The sequence below is a fragment of the Helicoverpa armigera genome, chromosome 5, assembly GCF_030705265.1.
Source record: "Helicoverpa armigera isolate CAAS_96S chromosome 5, ASM3070526v1, whole genome shotgun sequence".
Taxonomy (NCBI): Eukaryota; Metazoa; Arthropoda; class Insecta; order Lepidoptera; family Noctuidae; genus Helicoverpa; species Helicoverpa armigera.
Genome location: NC_087124.1, coordinates 138,759 through 162,085, shown reverse-complemented (window position 1 = coordinate 162,085; position 23,327 = coordinate 138,759). Strand labels below are relative to the sequence as shown.

The 23,327-nt window shown below is 46.2% G+C and overlaps 2 protein-coding genes and 1 long non-coding RNA gene across 9 annotated transcripts in view; 1 reads left to right on the top strand and 2 right to left on the bottom strand.

Moving 5' to 3' along the window:
- Positions 1–1,329: 1,329 nt before the first annotated feature.
- Positions 1,330–11,020, bottom strand: LOC110377650 (transcription factor GATA-4). Of its 2 annotated transcripts, XM_021336602.3 has the most exons (8): positions 10,716–11,020; positions 4,444–5,601; positions 4,159–4,351; positions 3,879–4,057; positions 3,665–3,796; positions 3,193–3,307; positions 3,014–3,125; positions 1,330–2,422 (listed from the first exon to the last, which is right to left on the bottom strand). In XM_021336602.3, the coding sequence occupies exons 2-8, from the start codon at positions 5,593–5,595 to the stop codon at positions 2,377–2,379; spliced, it is 1,929 nt and encodes a 642-aa protein (XP_021192277.3). In that variant the 5' UTR covers positions 5,596–5,601; positions 10,716–11,020; the 3' UTR covers positions 1,330–2,376. The 2 variants fall into 2 exon arrangements, with proteins under 2 accessions (XP_021192277.3, XP_021192278.3); XM_021336603.3 differs by lacking the exon at positions 3,014–3,125 and having other exon boundaries at positions 10,716–11,015.
- An 85-nt stretch (positions 11,021–11,105) lies between these two features.
- LOC135116898 (uncharacterized) lies at positions 11,106–12,424 on the top strand. Its single transcript, XR_010276467.1, has 2 exons — positions 11,106–11,257; positions 11,407–12,424. It is a non-coding gene; the product is annotated as an uncharacterized LOC135116898 (long non-coding RNA).
- Positions 12,425–17,752: 5,328 nt separating this feature from the next.
- LOC110377660 (transcription factor BCFI) overlaps positions 17,753–23,327 on the bottom strand; it is a 52,727-nt gene continuing 47,152 nt past the window's right edge. For 2 of the 6 annotated variants that reach the window (XM_049842308.2, XM_049842310.2), the window contains exons 6-9: positions 21,270–21,478; positions 20,620–20,784; positions 19,230–19,332; positions 17,753–19,153 (exon numbers count right to left, since the gene is read on the bottom strand). In XM_049842308.2, coding sequence (XP_049698265.2) covers positions 18,897–19,153; positions 19,230–19,332; positions 20,620–20,784; positions 21,270–21,478 — 734 coding nt within the window. In that variant the 3' untranslated portion in view covers positions 17,753–18,896. Of the gene's footprint in view, positions 19,154–19,229; positions 19,333–20,619; positions 20,785–20,990; positions 21,143–21,269; positions 21,479–23,327 lie in introns of those variants that run through there. The other 4 variants (XM_049842309.2, XM_021336621.3, XM_049842311.2 and 1 more) reach the window with 4 other exon arrangements.

The following is a 23,327-nucleotide window of genomic DNA, read 5'->3' as shown; positions in this document are numbered from 1 at the left end:
CCCGAGTGCGCTGGTAGCGCCACCCGGCGGGCAGTGCGGGCAACACAACCGAGTTGGCGCGCACAACCGCTCGGGGCGCCACTAGTCTAACTCCGGAGTGACAACAGTATGTATTAGCTGCGAGAAACCTATTATCGTTCAATCATAATTCCTTGAGGTTAAAGTATTATTGTCTAATATTCGCATTGTACTTACCATCGTGTACAAGTTACACAAGTTTTGACATCATGTCTAACTGATGTACTTGCCGACGTGTTGGTTCTAGAGTAATGCGTCAGATGGTGCTGAGAGTTAGTGAATCATTATGTAAACTTACATTGCCAAAGAAACGGCTTTTCTTGCATTCTGAGCGATTCTGGTTTAGCCTTACATGACAGCGTAACAAACAGGGGCCCGATTCTCCTAATTTTACTTAAGCGCCATTCGATTGACGTTCGACTCGATTCGATTGAGATCCAATCCCGACTCGATTATGATTGAAGCGTATGTGGCATTCCGCTATTTTTTCTTTGAAATAAACGTTTTTATCCTTTTCTGTCATTCAATAATGAATCATTTTGTCTGCAAATGATTTACGATTGCTAAATGATTGTACAGCAAACTACCGTATAGACCAAAATCATCAAAATAGCAGACCAATCGCACACCAATCAAATGTCAATCGAATACGATTGGTCTTTTATTAGTAGCAGAATGCCCGATATGGTTAAAACTGCTATTACGATCATATTGCGATTCGATTTCTATTCGATTTTGACATTATTAACTTAGCAGAATCGGGGCCCAGGAGGATTACTACAGTTGTTAGAAGATAAGTAGGTAGGTACAAAAGTAAACTACCTGGTGCATGGGCATAGTGTACGCATGCCACAGAAGTGAGCGGAGCTCGCGAGTGCCTGCCTGTACACAAGTATATCGTTGCAGGTAGGTATGTGCCGACTACATCATAATCTACTGATAACAGGCGACATCGCACCGACTCCGCCGCTATCTCATCGCTGTCAGCCTATTTTTGTGACATTTATACTTTCCTAACTATTTTTATTGGCGCAGTACCTACTTGTTAGTCTCTTGAATCTTACTCTTTTACCTGTAGCGGAAAATATACTAGTTAGAGGGGTTTAACAGGGTATGGGTTATAACTAGTAACAATAAACTACAAAACTATATCAATCCATATCAAGCGTAGTTCTAGCTTGTTGACGTTCTCGTATATATTTAAACTAACACAGGAAATAAAAAAAAGGACTTCGAAGGGATGATAACAAGCTTAGCTGTGTCAGGCGAGCGCGGCGCGGGCGCAGGCGTGAGGGTAATAACGACACAATCTTACTGACAACAATGACTTTTATTCGGTCGCTTATTTCATAAACTCTTATGTTACCTATAACAGTTCAAACAGTGTTATCAAAATATAAATATGTAAACCTAATTAGCTGAACAAACCAACTCACACACACACACAAACACAGCCGGGCACGCAACACTTGGGCACATTCTCACAGTCATAACAATATATTATTATAGTAAATTCGTCGTCAATTAAATCTATGTATACATTAACTAGTTACGTAACTATATGATACATGCACTGGTCGTGCAGTCTCCACTGAATGTCTTCTGACCGGCACACGACACACGTCATCTTGTACGTAAAAGTTTCCCCAGTAGGCAGATGTGTGACGGCACATATCCGCAGTGATCGTTCACTTGGGCTCCCAGCGAGTGCATCTGGTGTTGGCACTACAACGTTAGTCAACGCGAGTACACAGCTTGACAGATATGTTTGCCGAGTTCTGACGTCGACCTCAATAACATCAAGCGTCGGCGCAGTGATGAGCGTCGTCGGAACACTTGGTGCGACGTCTCGCGTTGTGGTGGGGGCGCACTTGCGGGTTATCTCAGGCACTGTCATGGATGCAATAGTTTATCTTTACTGCGCGGCTATAAAACTAGCCGTACGCTTACACCATAACACGGAATGATGATACGAACGTACCGTCTGATCAGGGTAGAAGTAACACCAGAAAAATCATGGACTGCAGAACTATTACACTATGACCCACTTAGTTATTGGTTAGTAATGATATTCCATGATGCCCATGTTAGCTTGGTCATTCGACTCAGTACCCTGGAAAATTCTGAGCGGCTTAGTTAGCATAGAATGCACCGCTGCGTCAAGTCATTAGCGCCGCGCCGTATCGATCGATTAATCCTCTTCATATTTGAGATCGGTTTTGTACCAAAACATACGTCGCAGTTTTGTAAGACGGTGATGCACACGGTGTTCAATGGAGACGTGGTGGTGGAGACCTGTACGTGGCACTGGGCACTTGTGGAGCCGCGTGCGCGTGCAGTGGAGCGCTGCGCGGCGCGTTACGGCGGCCGGTAGTGCGGCGCGGTGCGCTCTAGCGCTGGTACCCTGCAAGCAACACTCACGTCACATAGTGATCGAACCTCAACTTTAAATTTGCTCAATGTAGCAGACTCTTAGCGGGTTTATTTATTGTTTTCGACAAATAGACCCCGCGATAAACAAGTCGCAATAAATGGTAAATAGGTATTATATATCACGCAGTAAGTAAGTTTCACTGAGTAAGAATCTGCACATAACCTTGAGATAGCGTAACACAAATGCAAATAACTGTAACAGATGTCGCGAAATAATTAACTGAGCAAACTGTCACCGGATTCACCAGTTCATGCGAGAGCGACTGTCACGATAGCCGCACACTGCTGGATACTGTGCCAGCAGCGCGAGGCTATGCGGAAATATACCTGACATTCATCTACATGTAGGGCATAGATTTAGTGAAGAGACTTGATAGGCAGTAGAGTGCAGGAAGCCAACATGCAGTACTTTGGAGATAGTCAGGTTAGACACGAGATACGAGACGAGGACTTCGAATCAAAAGCTGAGAGAAGAGCGTGCAAACAGAGGAGTGGTGTGGCGAGCGAGCCGCCGACACTGCAGGGCCGGGAGGGTGCAGGAGCAGAGCGGCCGGGTACTCACATGTCGGGAGCGTGGCGCGAGGCGGGCAGCAGCAGCAGCGGCGCCGCGCCTGCCGCGCCCCCCGCGCCCTCCACCGCCGCGTACAGCGGGGGCAGCACCTTGTGTGCGTCCGCTGCGGACACCACACGGTTAGTCGTGACGTCACAGCGGGCCGCGCGGCCACGCCGCCGCGTACTCACCCGCCAGCGGTCCGCCGCCCGGCCGCGCCACGCCGCCGTGCCCGCCGCCCATGCTCTTGGGCTTGCGCTTGCGCGTCTGGATGCCGTCCTTCTTCATGCTGAGCGGCCGGTTCACCTGCGCACACACGTAATCGCACTCAGACGGGGGAACTCCTCGTAATCTGCCGCCACGCGGGCCTATCATCCTTTAAACAAGCGTATCTACTCGCGAGGAGATAATTGATAAAAGATTATTTATCTCATTATGAATATTCGTGGTCGCGCGATGATAATTCTCTATCAGTCGGTAGCCCCGCGTTTTATCTCTCGAGATTAGATGAGACCCTGTGTTTTGACCCAATATTTGCCGAGGAGTTCCCTGATAACTGTGACTGCAGCGGCTATTAGATACCTGCGCGGTGTCTAATCAGCATACCGAGTGTAATCGATGCACAATCTAGAGATAGGGTGAATCGCTGGCGGGTGTACTCACGTTGTGCAGCTTGTAGTAGAGACCGCACGCGTTGCAGACGGGCTCGCCGTTGTTGTTGCGGCGCCACAGCGTGGTGTTGGACGTGCGGCAGTTGGCACACGTCACGCCCACGCGCCGGTTGCCGTTGGTTGGCTACACACAAACACGCGTATCAACATACTGAACCTCTATAAACGTGTTAATACGTAAAAAGTTAAATCAGTTTTATGGTTACCAGGGCTTGTTGAGGTTTGGCTTTCTGTCCCTTGAGTGGCGGGCGGTTGACGCCGTTGATGCGCGTGTAGAGGCCGCACGCGTTGCACAGGTAGTGGCCCGTGCCGTCGCGACGCCACAGCGGCGTGGTGGCGGCGGCGCAGTTCACGCACTCCTTCACCTCGCCCATCCCCGCCATGCCTGACACAACCAACAATATTAAATGCCAGTTCTAGGTCTCATTTGTCTTTGCTATGAGATAGTACACTGAATGGAAATAACAAGTAAAATGAGACACGTACTAGGATCGAAGCCATCGTCGATAGGCAGTAGGTTGTGCGTGGGCCAGGCCTGAGCGGGAGCCGGGTAGCCTTCTACAAGCAGGCCGCCCTCGTAGCCCGACACGGGCACGTACTCGACCCCGCTACCCTGGCCCAGGTAGTGTTCACCGCCCACTTTGTACTGCACCGTGTTGCCGTGGGTATATAGCGTCACCTGGATGAATACTCATACATTATCCACCAATGCCATAATACAGAGTTTGCCATTATTGGAAATGAAATACATTGAATGCAATGAGTGCTGACCTGCTGTGAGTTGGGGCTGGGCGGCGCCTCGTACACGGCCTGTGACTGCGGCACCACGGAGCCGTAGACGACGTGCGCGCCGCGCGCCAGCGACGACGACGACAGCGTGGGGTCGCTGCGGTACAGCAGCTGTCCGGGCGGCGACTCGTCCCCGCGCGCTCCCCCCGCGCCCCCAGCGCCGCCCGCGCCGCCGCCGTACAGCGTCAGCAGCTCCTTGCTGCCGCCCGCGTACGCGCCGTACCCGCCGCCTGCGTACTGCGGGCTCTGTCCCGCATACGCGTACCCGCCGTGCACTGACGTCACGGGCTGTAGGCTGGCATACGTAGTAGGCCGAGGTTCTCCTTCGCCACGGGCTTCGTACTTTACTTGCTGATACGCTACGCCAACTGCTTGCTGGTTGTTGAGCGCTGTGGTCTGGATCATCTCCAGGGAAGAAGCGGCTTGGTCGCTGAGAACCGCGGCGTACTGACGGCCGTCGGCCTGCGAAGCCTCGCTTCCTCCGTACGCCTGTAGCTGTTCTTTGTCTTTGTGTAGGAAAGCTTCGTGTGCGGCGTCCTCGCCGTCGCCATCCTGCGCCACGATGACATGGTGCGGCGCGGCGTAGCGCAGCGCCAGGCCGCGCGGAGGCGCGGGGCGCGTGGGGCGCGCGTACTGCGGCGGAGCGCGGGAGCCGGGGGAGGGCAGGCGGTAGGGCTCGGGCTTGAAGGCAAGATAGCGCGCGGTGTCGGGCTCCGCCAGGCGCAGGCGCTCCTCGTCGTAGTGCTGCTGGTCGCGCGCCTCCTCCAGCTTGGCGTAGTGCTGCTGCAGCTCGTCGGGCGCGGGCTCGGCCGGCTCGGGCTTGACGCCGTCGTCGCCGGGCTCCCCCGGCTCCGTGGTGATGTGTCCGGCCGCCGTGATGGTGCGCACGCCGCGCCGCGACGTGATCACGGACTGCGAGTGCGCGGCCGGCGAGGGCTCGCGCGGCGGCTCGTCGCCCGCGGCCCCCCCGGGGCCTGCCGGGCCGCCGGGGCCCGCCTGGGCCCCCCCGGGGCCTGCCGGGCCGCCGGCGTCGTCTGCCGGCTCGAGGTCGGTGCGCGTCTCGCTCTTGACGAGCTCGAGCGCCTCAGCGGAGCTGTGTACGTCGCTCTGTTCCATTTGGGTCACATTCTCCATGTTTGCCTGCGACCACACAATTATTCCTACTTTAGTAAAGAGGATAAGCTTGCCTAAAAAGGGCTAATGGTGCCTCGAAGAAACCTGGTTACAAATAAAGTGTGTTTTATTTGAGAGCAGACGTCTAAGTAAACAAGGAGTTGTTCTGTTAGCGGAAGAGCGACGGAAACACGCGACTAATAGGGAACAAGCGCGTGCGCAGGCGCCGACTTTAAAATGCTCCATGTTTATTACCTTAAGTAACAGTCGTATGTGATGACTAAAATTCATATCGATATTTACCGAATCGTTTAATAATACTTAGGTATAATATAATACTTAGGCATTAATATGCTTAGGTATAAGAAAAGTTGTTAGCAATAAAAAGTTTGCTATGTTTTTAGGCATAAATCTGTGCGGCCTTTGTAAATTATTTTATTACAAACGAACACACAACTTCCTTCGTAACTTGCTCGATGAGAAAAAAAATAACTGTCGTCTAGGAAGTATATATTTTGATAAGAAGTTTAATTATATCGAAGAATATTGTCGCCGGCACGGTTGCGGGGAGGTCGCGAGCAAACACCGCGCCCTAACATTTACTCAGGGCATAGCGCGCCCCGCCTCAGCCAACACAGCAGGCCCACTGCGGTGCAAGCTGTCACTCACAGATAAAACATCTAGTCATTTTGGATTTCTAGAATTACACAGATGAACCTTGGTATCTCATGAGCTGAAGATAAATAATGATACGGATTGACGGACAGATAACACGACGATAAGTTGATATCCAGGCCGTCGGGCCGTCAAGCGGCGCGGTCACGTTCCCGAACATCAAGTGCCCTGAGCACTGAGCACTGAGCTAGCTGCTCTCATATCCACTCTGTATATACCTACAGCCAGACATGAAACCCGCTACAGGTGCTATTACAAATCATACAAGAGATGTCCACCGAATCCTTTTGTTCTATCTGCGGAGGGAATTAATACCAGAATCGGTTTCTGATACTTTTGCGGATAATTGCTATTCATTAAGACAGGTTGATATAAAACATTAATTATTAAGTAGAATAATGCCCGGCCGTGTGGTGGCAGTGGTCCTTCTGCGCGCGCGCGGTGCGTGAGGTCGGCCGCCATGTTGGTGGTGCGCGATAACGTGCTGCCTATGTACGTGTGCGCACAGTGCGCAGGCGCAAGCGGGGCTCATCCACCTAGGTTTGGGGAGAGAACGGGGAGGACAAGAGGGTGCACACATGCACATCCACCCCCTGCTAGCCTACAAGCACCTTACAGCTGACTACCAATACGGTTCTACAATACATAAGCTTTCTTATTGCAGGGGCTTAACAGTAGTAATAAGAAATAGTACTTTTCCCCTGGTTGATATGCACAGATTGCATGTAGGAAGAGCAAGATTAAGAGTACCCGCACAACGCAGATTAAACAGTTGGCCGACAGTTACCCGATTGTTGGCAAAATCTCGATTCCAAACAAAGTTTTGAGTCGCGGAGATCAAGTAAATCCTGCTTGATTATTCATGTTAATTGTTTCGCGTTCACTGAGACCGGGCATTATGTCACGTAACAAGCTTGCGTCAAACGTGTGATTGATGCAAGTAGACAAGTGATATATCTTAACTTACTTATTTGTAGCAACCTGGATAAAACTAATTATAAACCCACGAGTACCAATAATAAACAGCACATAAGTAATATTACTGGCAATTTTATCAAAATCGATGGAGAAGTCTTCGTTTTTATACGACTTTCTAAAAAGGAAGAGGTTCTCAATTCGGATATTCGCATTTTTGAATGTTTTTTCGATCAACCGGTTTGAACAATCCTTTTTTGTTTATAAGGGTCCCCAATGGTCTGATTACCATCAGGTCCAGGAACTGATGATGAAACCCTGAGAAATCAAGGGGAAACTGTCTGAAGTTACTGGCATGCTTGGGGTAAAAAACTTGATACTCAGTGTATGATATGACTGATGACACAAGTACTTTTGAGACAATGTCGGGAAAACGGCTATGGTATGTATTGACTTCCTCGTGTTTGGGCTTATATTATTATTTGTATTGACGAAAACCTTACAATACACTAATTCGCATAGTGACCACTATACTTGTCACTGAAAAGTTAAAAAGTAATTTTTTTACAAAACAACGACTTCTAAAAACACTGAAAGCATCAAAAAGTCGGTTTGGTGAATTAGTCTAGTCGCGAAATAAAAATAAATTTAATTTAAAAAAGTTATATGTAGTGTATTATATAGGTAGTGTTATTAAAAGTTTTTATAGCTTTATCAAATCAAATCAAATTCTTTATTTGTGATTCACAAAATTAAATACCTGCGTTCATGCCGTGTTCCGCCACGCAGGAAAAAAATAAATACAAATATTTCTAGCCCATTAAGTAACCAACATAACTAATATTACACAACTTATATAATCATATATATAAATTACTATAATTATTATTTAGTTTGTCAGAAAATCACTGAGACAGAATTCTATCAATTTATTAAAGGGACTCTTACAAAAAACCGCTGTAAACTATTTTGCCCCGGCTTCCTAAAGCGACTTGAAACAAATGTAGGGATATTTTTACATAATTCTACAACAGATTTATACAAATCCGGAAAAAAGTTATTAAGCAAGCAGAAATATCACATAGTAAAACTATAACCGAATGTATTGATTTAGGTAAAGGAGGATGCACGATTAAAAACTGAGATTCGATTAAAATAATGTATATACAGGAATGTTGATGATATGTAGGAAGTCACAATATGTAATTCGTTTTGAATAAAAACTTTTTCCAAGAAAATAAAACCGACTTCCAAAAACACTAAAAAGCCAAAAAAATAACTAATCGGCCTAGAAGTCGGTGTCTAATGGATTTCCCCAAGTTAATTTTGCTACCGACTTCTAGGCCGATGTACCTAAAATTAGTTTTTTTTGCCTTTTTAATGTTTATGGTTCAAAAAAGTTTTTTATTTTCAGCTTTTCAGTGACACAAATAGTTGTCATTATCCGAAGAACTCTAAAGTTCTCATCAATACAAATAATATGAGCCCAACACGAGGTACTTAGTTTTAATTTTCAGTTATCGAGTTCCCTCGACCTTTTCTGGTCTCCATCATCAGGTCAGCTGCACACCTTCATTGTTGAATAGTGCTATTAGGCATACACCTGAGTTTCAAGTTTTTATCCTATGTATGCCTACAACTTTCGTTAGTTGCTCTCGTTTTCTCAGGGTTTCCATCATCGGACCCTGACCTGATGACTATGGGACCAACTGGCAGCTATTCCGCGTCGAACAAAAAAAGAATCACGAAAATCGGTCTATAAACCTCGGCGTAATCGAAGTCGGTTAAAAACGATAACCGAACCTCTCAACAGCATCAAACAATAAGTGCAGACGATTGCGTTGAGTAACTGCTTCATTGTTAGTTGTTGTGTTTGAACCTTGTTTGCAACCTTCTAGATGCTAGACTTTGTATTCGGTAATGTTACGCGGCGACTTCACACTCGTGACGGCGGCGGCGGACACCCGGCGCTCGCGGTGATGGATACGAGCTACGACCAACGATTCACGTCAGCCGGTATAAAATTACAGACTTCCACCTTTTGCCTTTTTTTGTTTTTAATTGGTGATTGTTTTAGCGAATTTGAAGAGATAAAGCACAAAAGATAATTATTTTGTGATTTTTTATTTATGTAAGTAACCCTATCCTTATACCTACCCGGTGATTATAGGCTGTATCTAACATTTGTGTTTCTTGCTATTTATTATTATTACTGGCACAAAACATAATAATCTGTCGAATCATCCCATTACTTAGTGATATCAATCGCAATTATCATTTAAAGCTGATTTAAATCTTTTTTCCATACCTAATGTTAACAGAATTTGTGTTTTTTTTTTAATGTAAGAAGATGAGTTCTCTACCAGCTAAGTAGCGAAGTAGTTCGTCTCGTATGTAACCTGAGGGATTAGCTAACCTGCATTGAAACCAACATATTTTTCCGTACGTCGTCCCGTGCCGATCGAAGTCTTTTTTCCCGGAAAAGCACATCAAATAGAAAAACCGCGGGCGGATGCTAGTTTTACATGAGTGTGAGTATTGACGATGTCAAAAATATAAAAGAAATCCAGAGGTCATTATAGTTGTAACAGTTCGACGACTATTATAAGTTATTTATTGTGATATCATATTGCTACATTGCTTTTTAGCTGAAGAGGCGCTTGCAGTAGTTCTTATGGAGCACGTCTGTGATATCTCATTTCGTCTTATTGTTTAAACGTAAATCGCAAAAAAAGAATTACAAATCTATTTAAATTCATCTCGTGTGACTGTCGGTGCAACTAGTGATTATTAGGAGGCATGTATATGTGTATGTGCCGTATCCTTTAGAGAAGTGATCGGATGTACTGCAATCGGTGCAGTCGTGCGCCGGCCTGTACTGCGGCGAAGAGTTATAGCAAACACTAAGTATATGCTGGACGCGAATGTTCCGCAGCAGTAGGCGCAGCCTCGGCTTAGTTCAGGTGTAGCCCAGGCAAGCAGCGAGCCGGCGGCGGCGCGGCCCGGCGGCGAGCTACGCACTCAATACGAAAATTTTGGTATGGAAACTGAGCTCATATATTATTACATTTCCTCAGTTTCTATTGCTCTTCAGTACGCTTCGTTAGTCAGGACTAACTCCTGTCTCTGCTACTAGGCACACGCACTGGCGGTAACATTCCACTCTCTGAGCACGGTATGTACGGCGGTTTGTTGGTTATTACACAGTAATCAGTAGATACACCAGTAGCATCAGCAACTAGTGTGCCGCACTAGCAGGCCCTCTTGTCTTGTCTCGAACATACACTCAAACACTAGACTCTGATTCCAATGTGGCTAGTTGCAGTTATATATTCAGTAGAACGAACTGTATGATTTGGTTTATTCGACACTTAACTCCGGATTGGGCATTAAAATGACTTTAGACTATAACACATTCTATAATAGAGATCGGATGACTTGTATGTATTCCGCTTTAGCATGACATTTACATATAGTAATGGAAGCGTGAGTAGCAGTGGTGGTCGCGCTCGGTCACCTCGCGGTGCTACAGGTACAGTAAGGGTACTCACTTGCGGGTGCGTGCGGAGCGCGGGCGGGACTGCTAGCGCGGCGCTGTGCACATGACCGGGGCGCGAGTGTGGCGGCGCGCGGCGCTCGTCTGTCCAGGTGAGCGCGAGCTTTCAGTGGCGGGCGGCGCGCGAGTGTGCGTGCGCGCGCCTGTGTGCGTGCCGCCGCGCCTGCTCATTGGCGCAGCGCGCGCGCCGCGGGGGAATGTTTTCACGTTTCAGCGCCGAGCGCGCAGTCGCGCCGACCGCCGCCGGACGCACACAGCCGCCGCAGCTCCCGACTCGCATGCACTATCTGACTATCATGTTGATAACTTAACTAATCAAAACAGATATACAAGTTAACGCCATTCATGATTTAAATGTCTACACTAGTTAGTAGTTCCATGACATTCAACCGAGATAGTTTTCATCCGCTCATTAATGCGGTGTCTCTCTGCAGACAGCATAGTCTTTAACTTTGAGCTAAACATATTAATCGGCAAAGGTATTCAATCTGTGAGGCAGGACTGAGGCAGCGTGTTGGTAAGCACATGTATAGATAGGTGAGTACGTATCGCAGTGAAACACTTTGATCAACACCACGTCCCAAATGTACGAGTAGATGTAGGTCACATGTAAGTCGCACGTCGCTCTGTGAGTATTTGTAACAATCACGATGTATACAGCTACGATTTATACGATTTATTGACAGCTCTGCATCATCAACTTTCCGTGATTGCTCGTCGTTGGTCACCGTACGCATTCCGTGTGTCTACAGTCGACTGGTCCAGTATGTCCCGACGGTAGCTATGCGTTGAGGGTCGATTATTTGATTGAAATAAACACAAGTGAGTTGGTGCGAGCTGGTGGCATGACCTTCGTGCGCGGTGCGCAGGCGCCGCGGCGACGCCTAGCTACGCAATAATCCTCGCTTATCCCCGAATTTATGTCAATAATGTGAGGTAGGTATGAAGGTGCGCTTTAAACAATAATTATTGTATTTACGATACATATCTTAACAATAAAAAATCGATAAGTGTAATGCGTTGCGCTATCTTATCAATTAGAGGCTTACTTGAGACATCGATCATCGGTCTAATTACCTGCGATAATGTTAATCATGGGAGAGCGCCTCACGTCCTCCACCCTGTGACGCGCGCCTCGCCAGTGCCTCGCCAGTGCCTCGCCAGCGCCTCGCCACCGCCTCGCCACCGCCTCGCCTCGCCAGCTAAGCTCATCACCTCTCTAGCACAACACCGTCGCGGTATAAATATCATCTCACTATACAACAGATCAAACTTTCGACGTTCACCTCATCACCAATCAGATTTCATCGTCAGTGACACGTAAAGCTTCTGCTAAACGAGCACCGACAGATCAGTCACTCACGTGTCTCCTCACTATACTTCCTCGTAGAAGCCACTTCTACACTTAGTACAGTCGAGCACAGACTGTCGGCCGATCAGCTCTGGCATGTTAAAAACTCTATTGAAACTTGGCTGCAAAACAGATATTTTTAACATAATCGCAATAAGATCTTACCTTCTGATCGACAGTATGAAAATCACAACAAGTGAAAACAATACCATTTCCGCAGTTCAATAAAGCTAAGGCATTCGTAGACCCTGTGCGTAGCAGCTCGTAGTAGCGCGTAGTACGCCTACGAAATTCGTAGTCGTCATTTGCTACGACTTTAGTGTGCACAAAATATAAATTTTATTGTACTCTTTCATTGTTTTTGATCATTTGTATGTATGTTTTATACCATTATGAAGGTAACAGGAGAGATATCAATCGATCTTGCGAAGGCATTATCGTACTAATACTATCAAAATACCTAAAGCGTTGGTACCTAAGTTGACTATGTGCATCTAACATTAATTTGGTAATGTGTGCAAACAACCATGCCTGTATGTAGTCATGTAAGAGGTGCGGTGACGTCACCAGCAATGACACACACTCCCAATACAGGCTTGATGGTGAGCGCTCGGTGAATCATCGCGGACACGGAGCCGCGAGCCAGCGTACCTGCCACAGCCGACAATGCGCCTCGAGGACTCGCGCCGCCGGTGCCGCCTGCTGCTGCCCACACGGGGTCGCGCCGCGCCCTGCTCGCAGCAGCGCGCTGCCCGTCGCCGTCGCCTTATCAGCGCACTTGACGGACCTGATAACGCGCCGTGCCTGTGTGCTTGTGTGCGTGCCCAATGATTCAGCCGCTGTGAGGCGTTCAATAGCAAACGCACTTGTTATTCTACATCACTCAAATAACGCTACAAACATTCAGCCTCTACACTGTATACTAACAAACGCGTTTATCATCTATACATCTCTTATCGTTCAGTTTGTCTAAAACACACTTTGTGTAGTGAGGTATTATGATCATGTTGCAAATCTGCCTCACTACAGCTATCGTGTACACTAGAATAGATCGACGACATGCTCCCGGGGTGCTGAACTGGACTTCTTAATACGTTTTAAAACATATTTTACTTAAAAACTTGCAAGTCGGCGAACCTAGTTACCGATAACAAAAAAAACTTATCACAATGTAAATATACCTACGTAGAGTTGTGTAATTGTCGGCGCGGGCGCACGATGGCAGCTCAACTGGAGCTCACTGGAGCTCACTGGTGCCCGAGCGGACGTCACTTACAAACCATTGACATCTGCCAATACTCGTTACGAGTATCTAGTCAGAAGCCAGAAAGTCTGACAACCAGTCTTACCGAGTGGTATCGAATTGAGTTGAGATGGACTGATAGGCAGTCTCTCCATGTAAGACACTGGTACTAGGCAGACGATGAATATGAACTGAATACTAGCTGGTTCCCGCAGTTTCACCAGCGTCGCGGGAGAACTTCTTCCGCTACCCAGACAAAATAAGCCTACGGCACGCAGAGATAGTGGAGCTTCTCTACAGTGAAGTAGTTTCAGGGCCTCTAGCTAGGGTGCAAACAAACCAAAAATGTTTCCTTTTTAGGATTCCGTAGTAAACGAGGAACACGGGCGAGGAGTCTCGCCATGTCTGTCCATCCATCATCATCATCATCATCAGCCTATCGCAGTCCACTGCTGGACATAGGCCTATGAATTAGAGCTTACAACTATCACTTTTTGATAATATTATTATTTTCGGAAATAATAACTCTTGAATTTTGGACCATACCTACTTGTTGAAAATATGAAAAAAATCCTAAATATAAAACTTAAGGCGAGGAAGTGGTCAACAATAATTCCATAACCGGCACGCGCATCTAAGGCGCCAAAAGGGGTCGGAGCGTCTGAGCGGGGCGAGGATAACAATACGCGCGCTAGCTTATAACTAAAAGTCGTAAGCGACAAAATGGTTTTGTAATTTTAATATTTAGAAATGATAATTTAATAAAAATTCCTACTACCATTTTAAAGAGTATGTATATACTCAACTACTAAAAAAGTTAAGAGGCTTAAATCGGTCCCGTTTGCCCATAATATGTGAATCTCTTTTTAAAAAGAGGTATGTTTGATATATTTTTCTCTGTTATAAAAGTTACCTAATCATGTTTCTACAACTAACAAAATAAGGCTTATATCATGAACTTTCAGGTAACCAAGTTGTATTTTGATCCGTTTTGTATTTACTGAGAAAAATTGACATCCTTGGCGCCAAAAATTCCAATTCGTCCTCTTAATATACTCTTTGTGGGAAAATTGTTTTAAACTCGATTAAATAACGGTTATTTACAAAAAAAAAACTTAGTGTACACATTTTCAAAGTTATAAAGTTCCAGGTCAGGCAAGTACTAATGCAACTTTTCTAAGTTTTTATGTACTTTCTAAGTATATCTTAGACACCAATGGCTGTGTTTCGGATGGCACGTTAAACTGTAGGTCCCGGCTGTCATTGAACACCCTTGGCAGTCGTTGCGGGTAGTCAGAAGCCAGTAAGTCTGACACCAGTCTAACCAAGGGGTCTTGGGTTGCCCGGGTAACTGGGTTGAGGAGGTCAGATAGGCAGTCGCTTCTTGTAAAGCACTGGTACTCAGCTGAATCCGGTTAGACTGGAAGCCGACCCCAACATTGTTGGGAAAAAGGCTCGGAGGATGATGATGAGTGTACACATTTTTTTATCTTTAACGTATATTTTTTTTTAATCGGTTCAAACAATCAAAAATTACCACTGAAAATCCAACATACCCATTTAATTTATCCTCCTAATAGGTATCGGCTATACTCGGGAAACCACGGAACCCTATACTGAGCGTAGCCCGCCACGCTCTTGGCCAGTTTTATTATAAGCGTATTAGTATAGAATCCACAGTTATGTAGGTATCATTAAAAAATGTAGTCTTTAGGACTGTGCGGAAAAAGCGCAGCTCCAACGGTGCGCGGGCGCAGGACTCGCAATCAGGATCAAGTCTTGCCCATCAACCCAGAACATTCACTGATTGTTTTAAGTAACTTTAGAACCGACTTCCCAAAAAAATGTCTGTAAAAAAGTTATCTTTACCGCTTTTCAATTTTTGGGGCCAGAACGATAATATTTTAAACAGTGGCAATCGTAAGTCATATTGTAGAAAGCCCTAAACAATATTAATAAAATTAATTAATTAATTTTCCCCCTCTTATTTATTTTTGTAAAAAAGTAAATGCAAATATCATTGTAAAATACGGAGGGACGATACGCATGCAACAAAGTGTGTGCTAAGTATGAATGTAGATGGATAGAGAGGAACCTAAGAAAAGATGGATGGATTGCCTGAAAGATGACATGAATGGGAAGGGAGTGAGTGTCAGTATGACGAGTGACAGGGGAAAATGGAAGAGAATGTCATGTTGCGCCAAAATAAATTTGGGAACAGGGCAGTAGGAAGAAGATTGTAAAATACTGACCAGGAATAAAAAGCTTGATACAGAATTAATTCACTTTGATTAAGTCTGAGGTCTGATACGGTAGTCTTAACATATTTCGGTGTAAAGATGTCATCAATACGAATAAAATGAGACTCTAAACACTTGATAGTTGCTACATACCGATGCGGAGTTCAGATCAGTCAGATCCTGACTTTGTGACAATGAGACCTGAGAGAGTTGCTCTTTCAAAAGAGAGTTGCGTAACAAAGACTAGAAAAAGACGATTTGAGAATCCTCTTTTTTTGGAGTCGGTTAAAAAGTAGTTCCTCAATTCGGATGTTTGTATTTTTTTGTCATCGTTCTTTGTTTCTTTTGTGTTCGCGCATATGTGCCATTTACATGTGTCTTCATCATTTATATAAAATGCCTTAAGTAGGCTGCCGTCAAAATTGGTTATTAGGCTATCATATAGCACACTAAATATTATTCTGCTTCAATATACCCAGAACGAATTAATCGATGAGTTGAGAGAATGCCTGTACGGCTAGTACAGAAAGCACACGTCATCAGATCATCTAAATCTCCAAAACCTTGTATTGTGTTTATACATATTTAGCTATTTCTAGTCTAACATGCGGTACCTTTACCTACTTACATTACAGAACAGTTTGGACTTTTCCAGTGCCTCAGAAATACTAACTTTCAAACAAAATCATAATGAAAACGGCCACAACATGAAGACTGGAGTAACGTCCACTCGGAGGCAAAATGTGGAACACCTGGCAGCGACGAGGGGCGCTTTCGTTTCTTTCTGTAGGGTGAGTTCAGGGCGTGGTCGACTAACAGTTTGTGTGTGAACAACTAGGTCTGTGCAGCAAGCTCGAGACGAGACACAACACGCCGCGTTGCACAACGCCCGCATGTAGGCCGCCCTCACTACTAGCTAATCTAATTACAAATACAAGCCCGGGGAGTATGATATAATAAGGCACCTTAGCGTGTGTGTCTGTGTGTACAGTGCATCGACCCCATTGATACTCCACTCAGTATCGCGCCTTTCTTCAGATATGCAAATTGTTATCTCGATTATCTTAACTAGGCGCTAATGTGAGACCGGTTATCTTAAAGTTTTGATAATCGTATCTAACAGATACAGTATCTAGTAGAACAGCTGATGTTACTACATAGTGGACGCGAGCATGCGACTAGCCGCGACCTGCAGGACGTCGCGGCGCTGCAGCGGCTTGCGGGCGAGGGGACGCGCCCAGCCGCCACGTGATAACGTCCGCAAACACGACACGAACCCACCACAAATATTTGTAGGGATCGTCGCCGTGCCACCCGCCGCCCCGCCTCGCCCCACCCCGCCCCGCCTGCTACCAGCCCTGGAGAGCTCCGTATCTGGTGCAGAGATACCGCGATACCATCCCCGATACCGTATAATTATCAGATAGAAGGCCTACAGATTTGATTAGAGAGCGCGTATCTGTCGCCGCCTCATTACAGCCGGCTCGGCGCCCGCGCAGCCACGACGTGGAGGGTGCTGCAGCAGGCCGGCGGACGGGCAGTGTCGGACAGTGCGAGTGTGAAGTGCGCAGTGCGGCCGCGGTACCTACCGCTGTAATCCCCGCTCCGGATCTGATACGCGATACATCGACGGATTATTGATGGGCGCCGCTCGACCTCATCGCGATCTTATCAGTTGTTTTTTTCGTCGAATATTTTCCGTGAAAAGCTAATAAAGATCGGTGTTGAGGGGCGAGGGGGGCAGGGTGCACGTGACGCGATGCCTGATGATAAGACGCCATATTGTTTCAGTGTATGCCCCCTCTCCGCCAGCCCCGCGAACCACTCATCGCAGTCGATTCCCTGTGCGTTGTACACGGTTAGATATGATTAGATATACACGGTTAGATATACATATGTGTGCGTTTGATATTTTGTCACGTACTCCACGCGCTCGTCGAGGTGGGTAAGCGTCATACCTACTTTGTGAGTAACATCGTACATTGCATAACGCATTGATCAGCGAGCTGAGTGAGTGAAAACGGACCAAAGATGGTCTTTCTGAGCTGTGCTGAGTGCAAATTATGTAATGCCTGAAAAATACAGTAAGTGATGTCCGCTGTGAGCGCAGCAGCACGGCCGGAGCCGCGTGCTGGACGCGAGAGCGAGCGTGCTGGACGCGCGTGCAACATGACAGGCAACTGAATCAAACAACAGGCTTGAGCTTCAAAGTACCTTTAATTCAAGGCGTTCTTCAATCTGATCGCTTATGTAATATTTACACAATACAGTACATGTATATACTAGAGGAACGCCTCGCAGGACGCGCCACATAACACATAAATATTTATAACATCACGTATCTATACTTACATTTGTATGCAATATATTTGGCGACAAGGCATCAGATCTACTCGCCGCCAGCACTCGCCGGCGGTTACCCACTCCACCCTATTATACTCTATTCACATTATTATTATTATATATTACTTTCAATGAACATGCAACAATAGTCGACATTATATAAAAAATAACATAATTACATATAACTAATTAATTCTTATTAAAATTAAAATAATATAATTCGGATTTATGCAATAGAGAGGTACCTCAGATCTATGCGTTCATAGAGCGTACATGATGCAGGTAGTGGCTGCAGATGAGCCACGAGCCACGCGACCTCGCTCTGCACTGCTGATGTTGCAGTAGTCAGCAGTGCAGGCGCGCCGGTGTCACCGCACTACACTCACTACGCTACTTGGATTCATTCTTGGAATGCTTTTAGAAGTCATGGAGTCAACAAAAATATCTTTACTAATGTACTTATACTAACACTAGAGCGACGCTCACCACCCGTCGCTCAGGCGACGCGTGCCTCCTATTCAAACCAAGTCCATAATATTTTGAAAAAAAAAAATCTATTCATCGGATTCCAGTATACGCCATTACTAAAAATTGATTATTTTATAAAAATATAAACTTTATCGTTCAACATAAAATAAAATTAGCTGTGTTACATTCAAAACAGCCTCTTTGCGGCGACATAGCTTACTTTAAAAGAAACATTAAGCTATCTACCTAGGAATGCAATGCTTTAGGAATGATTCATTATACAGTCTCATCGCTTATTATACATAATTATTATTTGGTAACAGTGGGAACACACGATTAAAAACAGCTCACTACAGCACACGTGCGAATCGTACGACACCAGGAGTGGTCGCGCGAGTGCGCTGCGGCTTATATGTACAGGGTGCTATTTGGTCAACTAGCGAGTCATCGCGCTCACTATCATCTAGGCACTAACTAGGTATCTAAACAACTGAGATTCTATAAGGTTATGTGGTCGGGCGGCGCCGCGGCTCAGCTGCCCATGGACACGACGGTGGGCCGCTCCAGGCGCTCGTCGGCCGCGCGCCGGTACTCCTCGTCGTAGAGCGCGTGCGGCGCGTGCGCGTGCTGCGCGTGCGCGGCGTGCGTCACGTGCGAGGCGTGCGGCGCGTGCGCGGCGTGCGCCGAGTGCGCGGGCGGCGGCTCCTCCACCTTGAGCGCGTGCTGCACGTAGTAGTTGAGCGAGAGCGGCGAGCGCGCGCCGCTGCCGGCCGCCGCGCCGCTGTCCACTGCACAGACACACGCGTGAGCACGGCGCCGGCTGGCGAGCGGCTGCCGGCCGGCGCCGTGCTCACGGATACTCACATAGGTTCTCGATCTTCACGCCCGAAGACGTGACGGCGCGCTGCACGGACGCCTTGATACTTCGTTCTGCTTTTATACTATTTTTTGGCTTCCTCTTTCTCGTCTGGAAAAATAATAATCTTATGTTTTACAAAGAAACTAAGCTAAGTATGAGTAGCGGCAACTGGATGCAGGTGGTCAGATGTGCAGTCGCACTATGTAAAATACTGGTAACTAACACTCAGCTGCATTCGGGTAGACTGAAAGCCGACTCGGCTATGAAATTCAATTCGACAGGTTCGTTGCATACGACGCCCATTTTATAACACCTGTATGCAGCGGAGAACAAAACTAAGAGATTAATTCGGGTAAATTCTTGTACAACTTCATTTCATGGTTTTTTTATAAATATGAACACATACATAGGTTGGTACATACAAAATGACTGTTGTGTATCATCAGCAACTATAACACCGCAAGAATTCGGTTATCAGAGAATAAATTGTGTGTCAAACAGACACGTTTAAGGTGGCTAGTTTGCTATCCTGGAGTTATGCATGATTAAGGCGGCCAACTTTCCGAAAACTGGATGCGGGACTTAACCTTTCGTGAAAATGGGGGCATTGAAAAATGATCGTACGGAACTGATAAAATAACAACCGTAAGCAAAAAGCTATAATTTAACCTATCAATATCGTGTGACAGCGTGCACTAATGTCTTATTTTCAAAATCATTAGGCCTCACGAGTTCAGTAGAAATAAAGAGAACGAGATTATATTATAGGTAATCTGGGGCCCGATTCTCCTAATTTTACTTAAGCGACCTTCGATTGACGTTCGACTCGATTCGACTGATATCCTATCCCGACTCGATTACGATTGAAGCGTATGTGGCATTCCGCTATTTTTTCTTTGAAATAAACGTTTTTATCCTTTTCTGTCATTCAATAATGAATCATTTTGTCTGCAAATGATTTACGATTGCAAAATGATTGTACAGCAAACTACCGTATAGACAAAATCATCAAAATAGCAGACCAATCGCACACCAATCAAATGTCAATCGAATACGATTGGTCTTTTATTTGTAGCAGAATGCCCGATATGGTTAAAACTGCTATTACGATCATATTGCGATTCGATTTCTATTCGATTTTGACATTATTAACTTAGGAGAATCGGGGCCCTGTGTTCCTGCACTGTTGAGCGTGCGCGCAGGTGGGTGTTGTGTAGAAGTGTGGTAGAAAAATAGGGATGCGGGATGCATACAACGTTTTGCGGGACTATTTTACTAATAATTTCAAAACGGGATTTCGTCAAGCATTGCGGGACGGTCCCGCAGAATGCGGGACGGTTGGCCGCCTTATGCATGATTGTCGTTATAATGCGTGTCGGGTGCATGGCGGCGTACCTGTATGGAGTCCTTCTTCATGGCGAGCGGGCGGTTGATGTTGTGCAGCTTGTAGTAGAGGCCGCACGCGTTGCACACGGTCTCGCCCAGCGAGTTGCGCCGCCACAGCGACGTCGTCGTGGTCTGGCAGTTGGTGCACGACATTCCCGGCCGCTTCGTGCCCATCTGCGCACACCACTACATTACACCCGCTCTCACGAGCTCGACAACTATTCAACTTCTTACAAACGCCGATTGACTTTTCAAGTCTTTCGGCTGGCATGCATTACTGAACTACAAAATAACGGTGATGTTAGATATAGAAGCGATGGGTGTTAGTGGGCGGGCGTTAGGTGTTGGGCGTGGGGTGGGGGCGGGGGCGGGGCACGTACCCCTTTCTTCTGTTTGTAGTCAGAGGGGGTGGAGGGCTGGTGCGCGGGGTGCGCGAGCGGCGCGGGCGCGGGCAGCGCGTGCGACGACGCCATGCCGTTAAACAGGAAGCCCTTGTAGAAATCCGCGCCCGGCGGGGCCCCCTCCGCGGCCACTGCAACCAGAACAAGCGTGACTGAGCGCTGAGCGGAGCGCGAGCGAGCAGTTCGAGCGGGCGCTCGGCGGGCGCGGATCTCACGGGAGCGGGGGGGGCGCGGGGTTAGTGAGCACATGTTGCGTACGTCGTGCGGGGGCGCGTGGGCCGCGGCCAGGCGCTGACGTACCAGCCGCCGCGGCTGCTTCAGCGGCCGGTTCATGCCGTTCATCTTGTTGTAGAGGCCGCACGCGTTGCACAGGTAGTGGCCGGTGCCGTCGCGACGCCACAGCGGCGTGTGGATGGCGCCGCAGTTCACGCACTCGCGCCCCTCCGTGAAAAACTCCGCCATTTCGACTGCGCAACACACGCTAGTTACTCCGAGCGGCCCACTCTACTGCTAGCGCCTGGCCCGCACTCGGCCAGGCGCGCAAACAAACACATCCGGCGTTCAAGTCAACACAAGAATGGGCACATAAACCTACATTACATTACTAGCTCAATTATTGTCGAGCCTGTTCTGCTTACGAAGTAGGAAGCTAAAATGGTTCTTGGAACTTTATGATCATAACACTTATGAGTGGATTAAATAGGTTATAAATAAAAACAAAGTAACCCATTATTTAGTAATCGAGTAATGGTAGCGGATTTGGTGCAATCAATCATAAGTATGTACGGGTGGAATGAAAGCAAGGAAGTAAACGGCGGCGACCTTGACAGTGACAGTCGGTCGCATCGACGACAGATGCGCACGTGAGCGCGCGTGCTGACACAGCGCGCGCGCGCACGTCGCAAGGCCGCGTGACGTCACGCGGGCCAGCGCGCGAACAACGACCCGCCGTCACCCGAGCCGCCATTGTTCCCGCTGCTGCGACCGATTCCTTACAACGAGCCGTTTCACCAAGCTTCCTTCATACGTCACTTCCGTCAATCCGCGATGCCTTCTACTTACCTATACGAGGCACTACTGAAGCCTTAAATACAATCCAAACACGTCAACGATCAAGGATTTACTTCCGTCATTTAGAAGAAGCACCTTCTGGATCACTCTGTATAAATATTTGTAAACCTACAGTACAACCTCAACAAAGTAGCTAGTTGCATCTAAATCTTTTTAGAAAGAAAGAAAGAAACATTTATTTGTAAGAATATGGGTACAAATTAGTTGTTCAATTAACAACTTTATTCTTTCTGTAGGTAGTTATCCAGTATTAACCATACTCTGCCATGATCAGGCGTACAAATGTTTAATTGTAAACAGTATTTATCTAAGGGAACTATATTTTTTGTCACCAAAATTTATATTTGTCATCAAGTTGTATCACCTAATAAATAGATCTATCGCCACGAAATATTTTCGTTCTCAGATAAACAAAGAGTGTTCCCAGGTATGAATTAGCAAATTATTGTTAATATAATGTGTAAAATATGAGATGGATTACCAATAAAATTGTAGTGCATTACATGAATATAAACTTCGTTCTTATAATAATAGTTTTATTACTTAAATAATAGCTTGGTGCTCAAAATGGTAGATCTGTCACCAAATAAATCGATTAATCGATCCCTGACTGCGACTCCTTTTTATTTGTTATTTTGTCAACAATACAGTAGTTACATTTTATTTCGTTCAGTTATTAAAATAATGTATTCGTTACCAATTTAATACATCAGTTTATAATTTTAATAAAAATATGTTCAAAGGGAAGAGGAAGGGAAGGGAGACAAATTGGCGCGCTTTCGGGCCTCAACGAATGGGTTGTAGGTTGGTTGTAGGTACGATCATACGATGCGGGGCGCGGGCAGCGAGATTTTTAACAATAAATACTGATTATTTTGACTTTGATTAAGTGTTTTATTTACTATTCAGCTAGAAATTTAATTTAAATATATTTATACTACCTGTGGAAACTAAAGCCCTTGGGGGGAGGCACATGGCCAGTTAAGTAGTAGACTCTTTTGGTTGAAAGGATGATGACGACCACCCTACATTTTTAGACCTTCATGAAATTTTCTAGTGATATAATATATGATTTATTGGCGATCTCTTTAAATTAGTTTGCTTAAATACTATTAGGACAAACCTATTATAATACATACAAAATCATTTATTTGGTACTTGACCCCATATCTCCATGATTTTCGGTAATTTATTGTGGAATTGATTTTATATTGTTTGGTGACTACATTTGGTGACAAATCTACT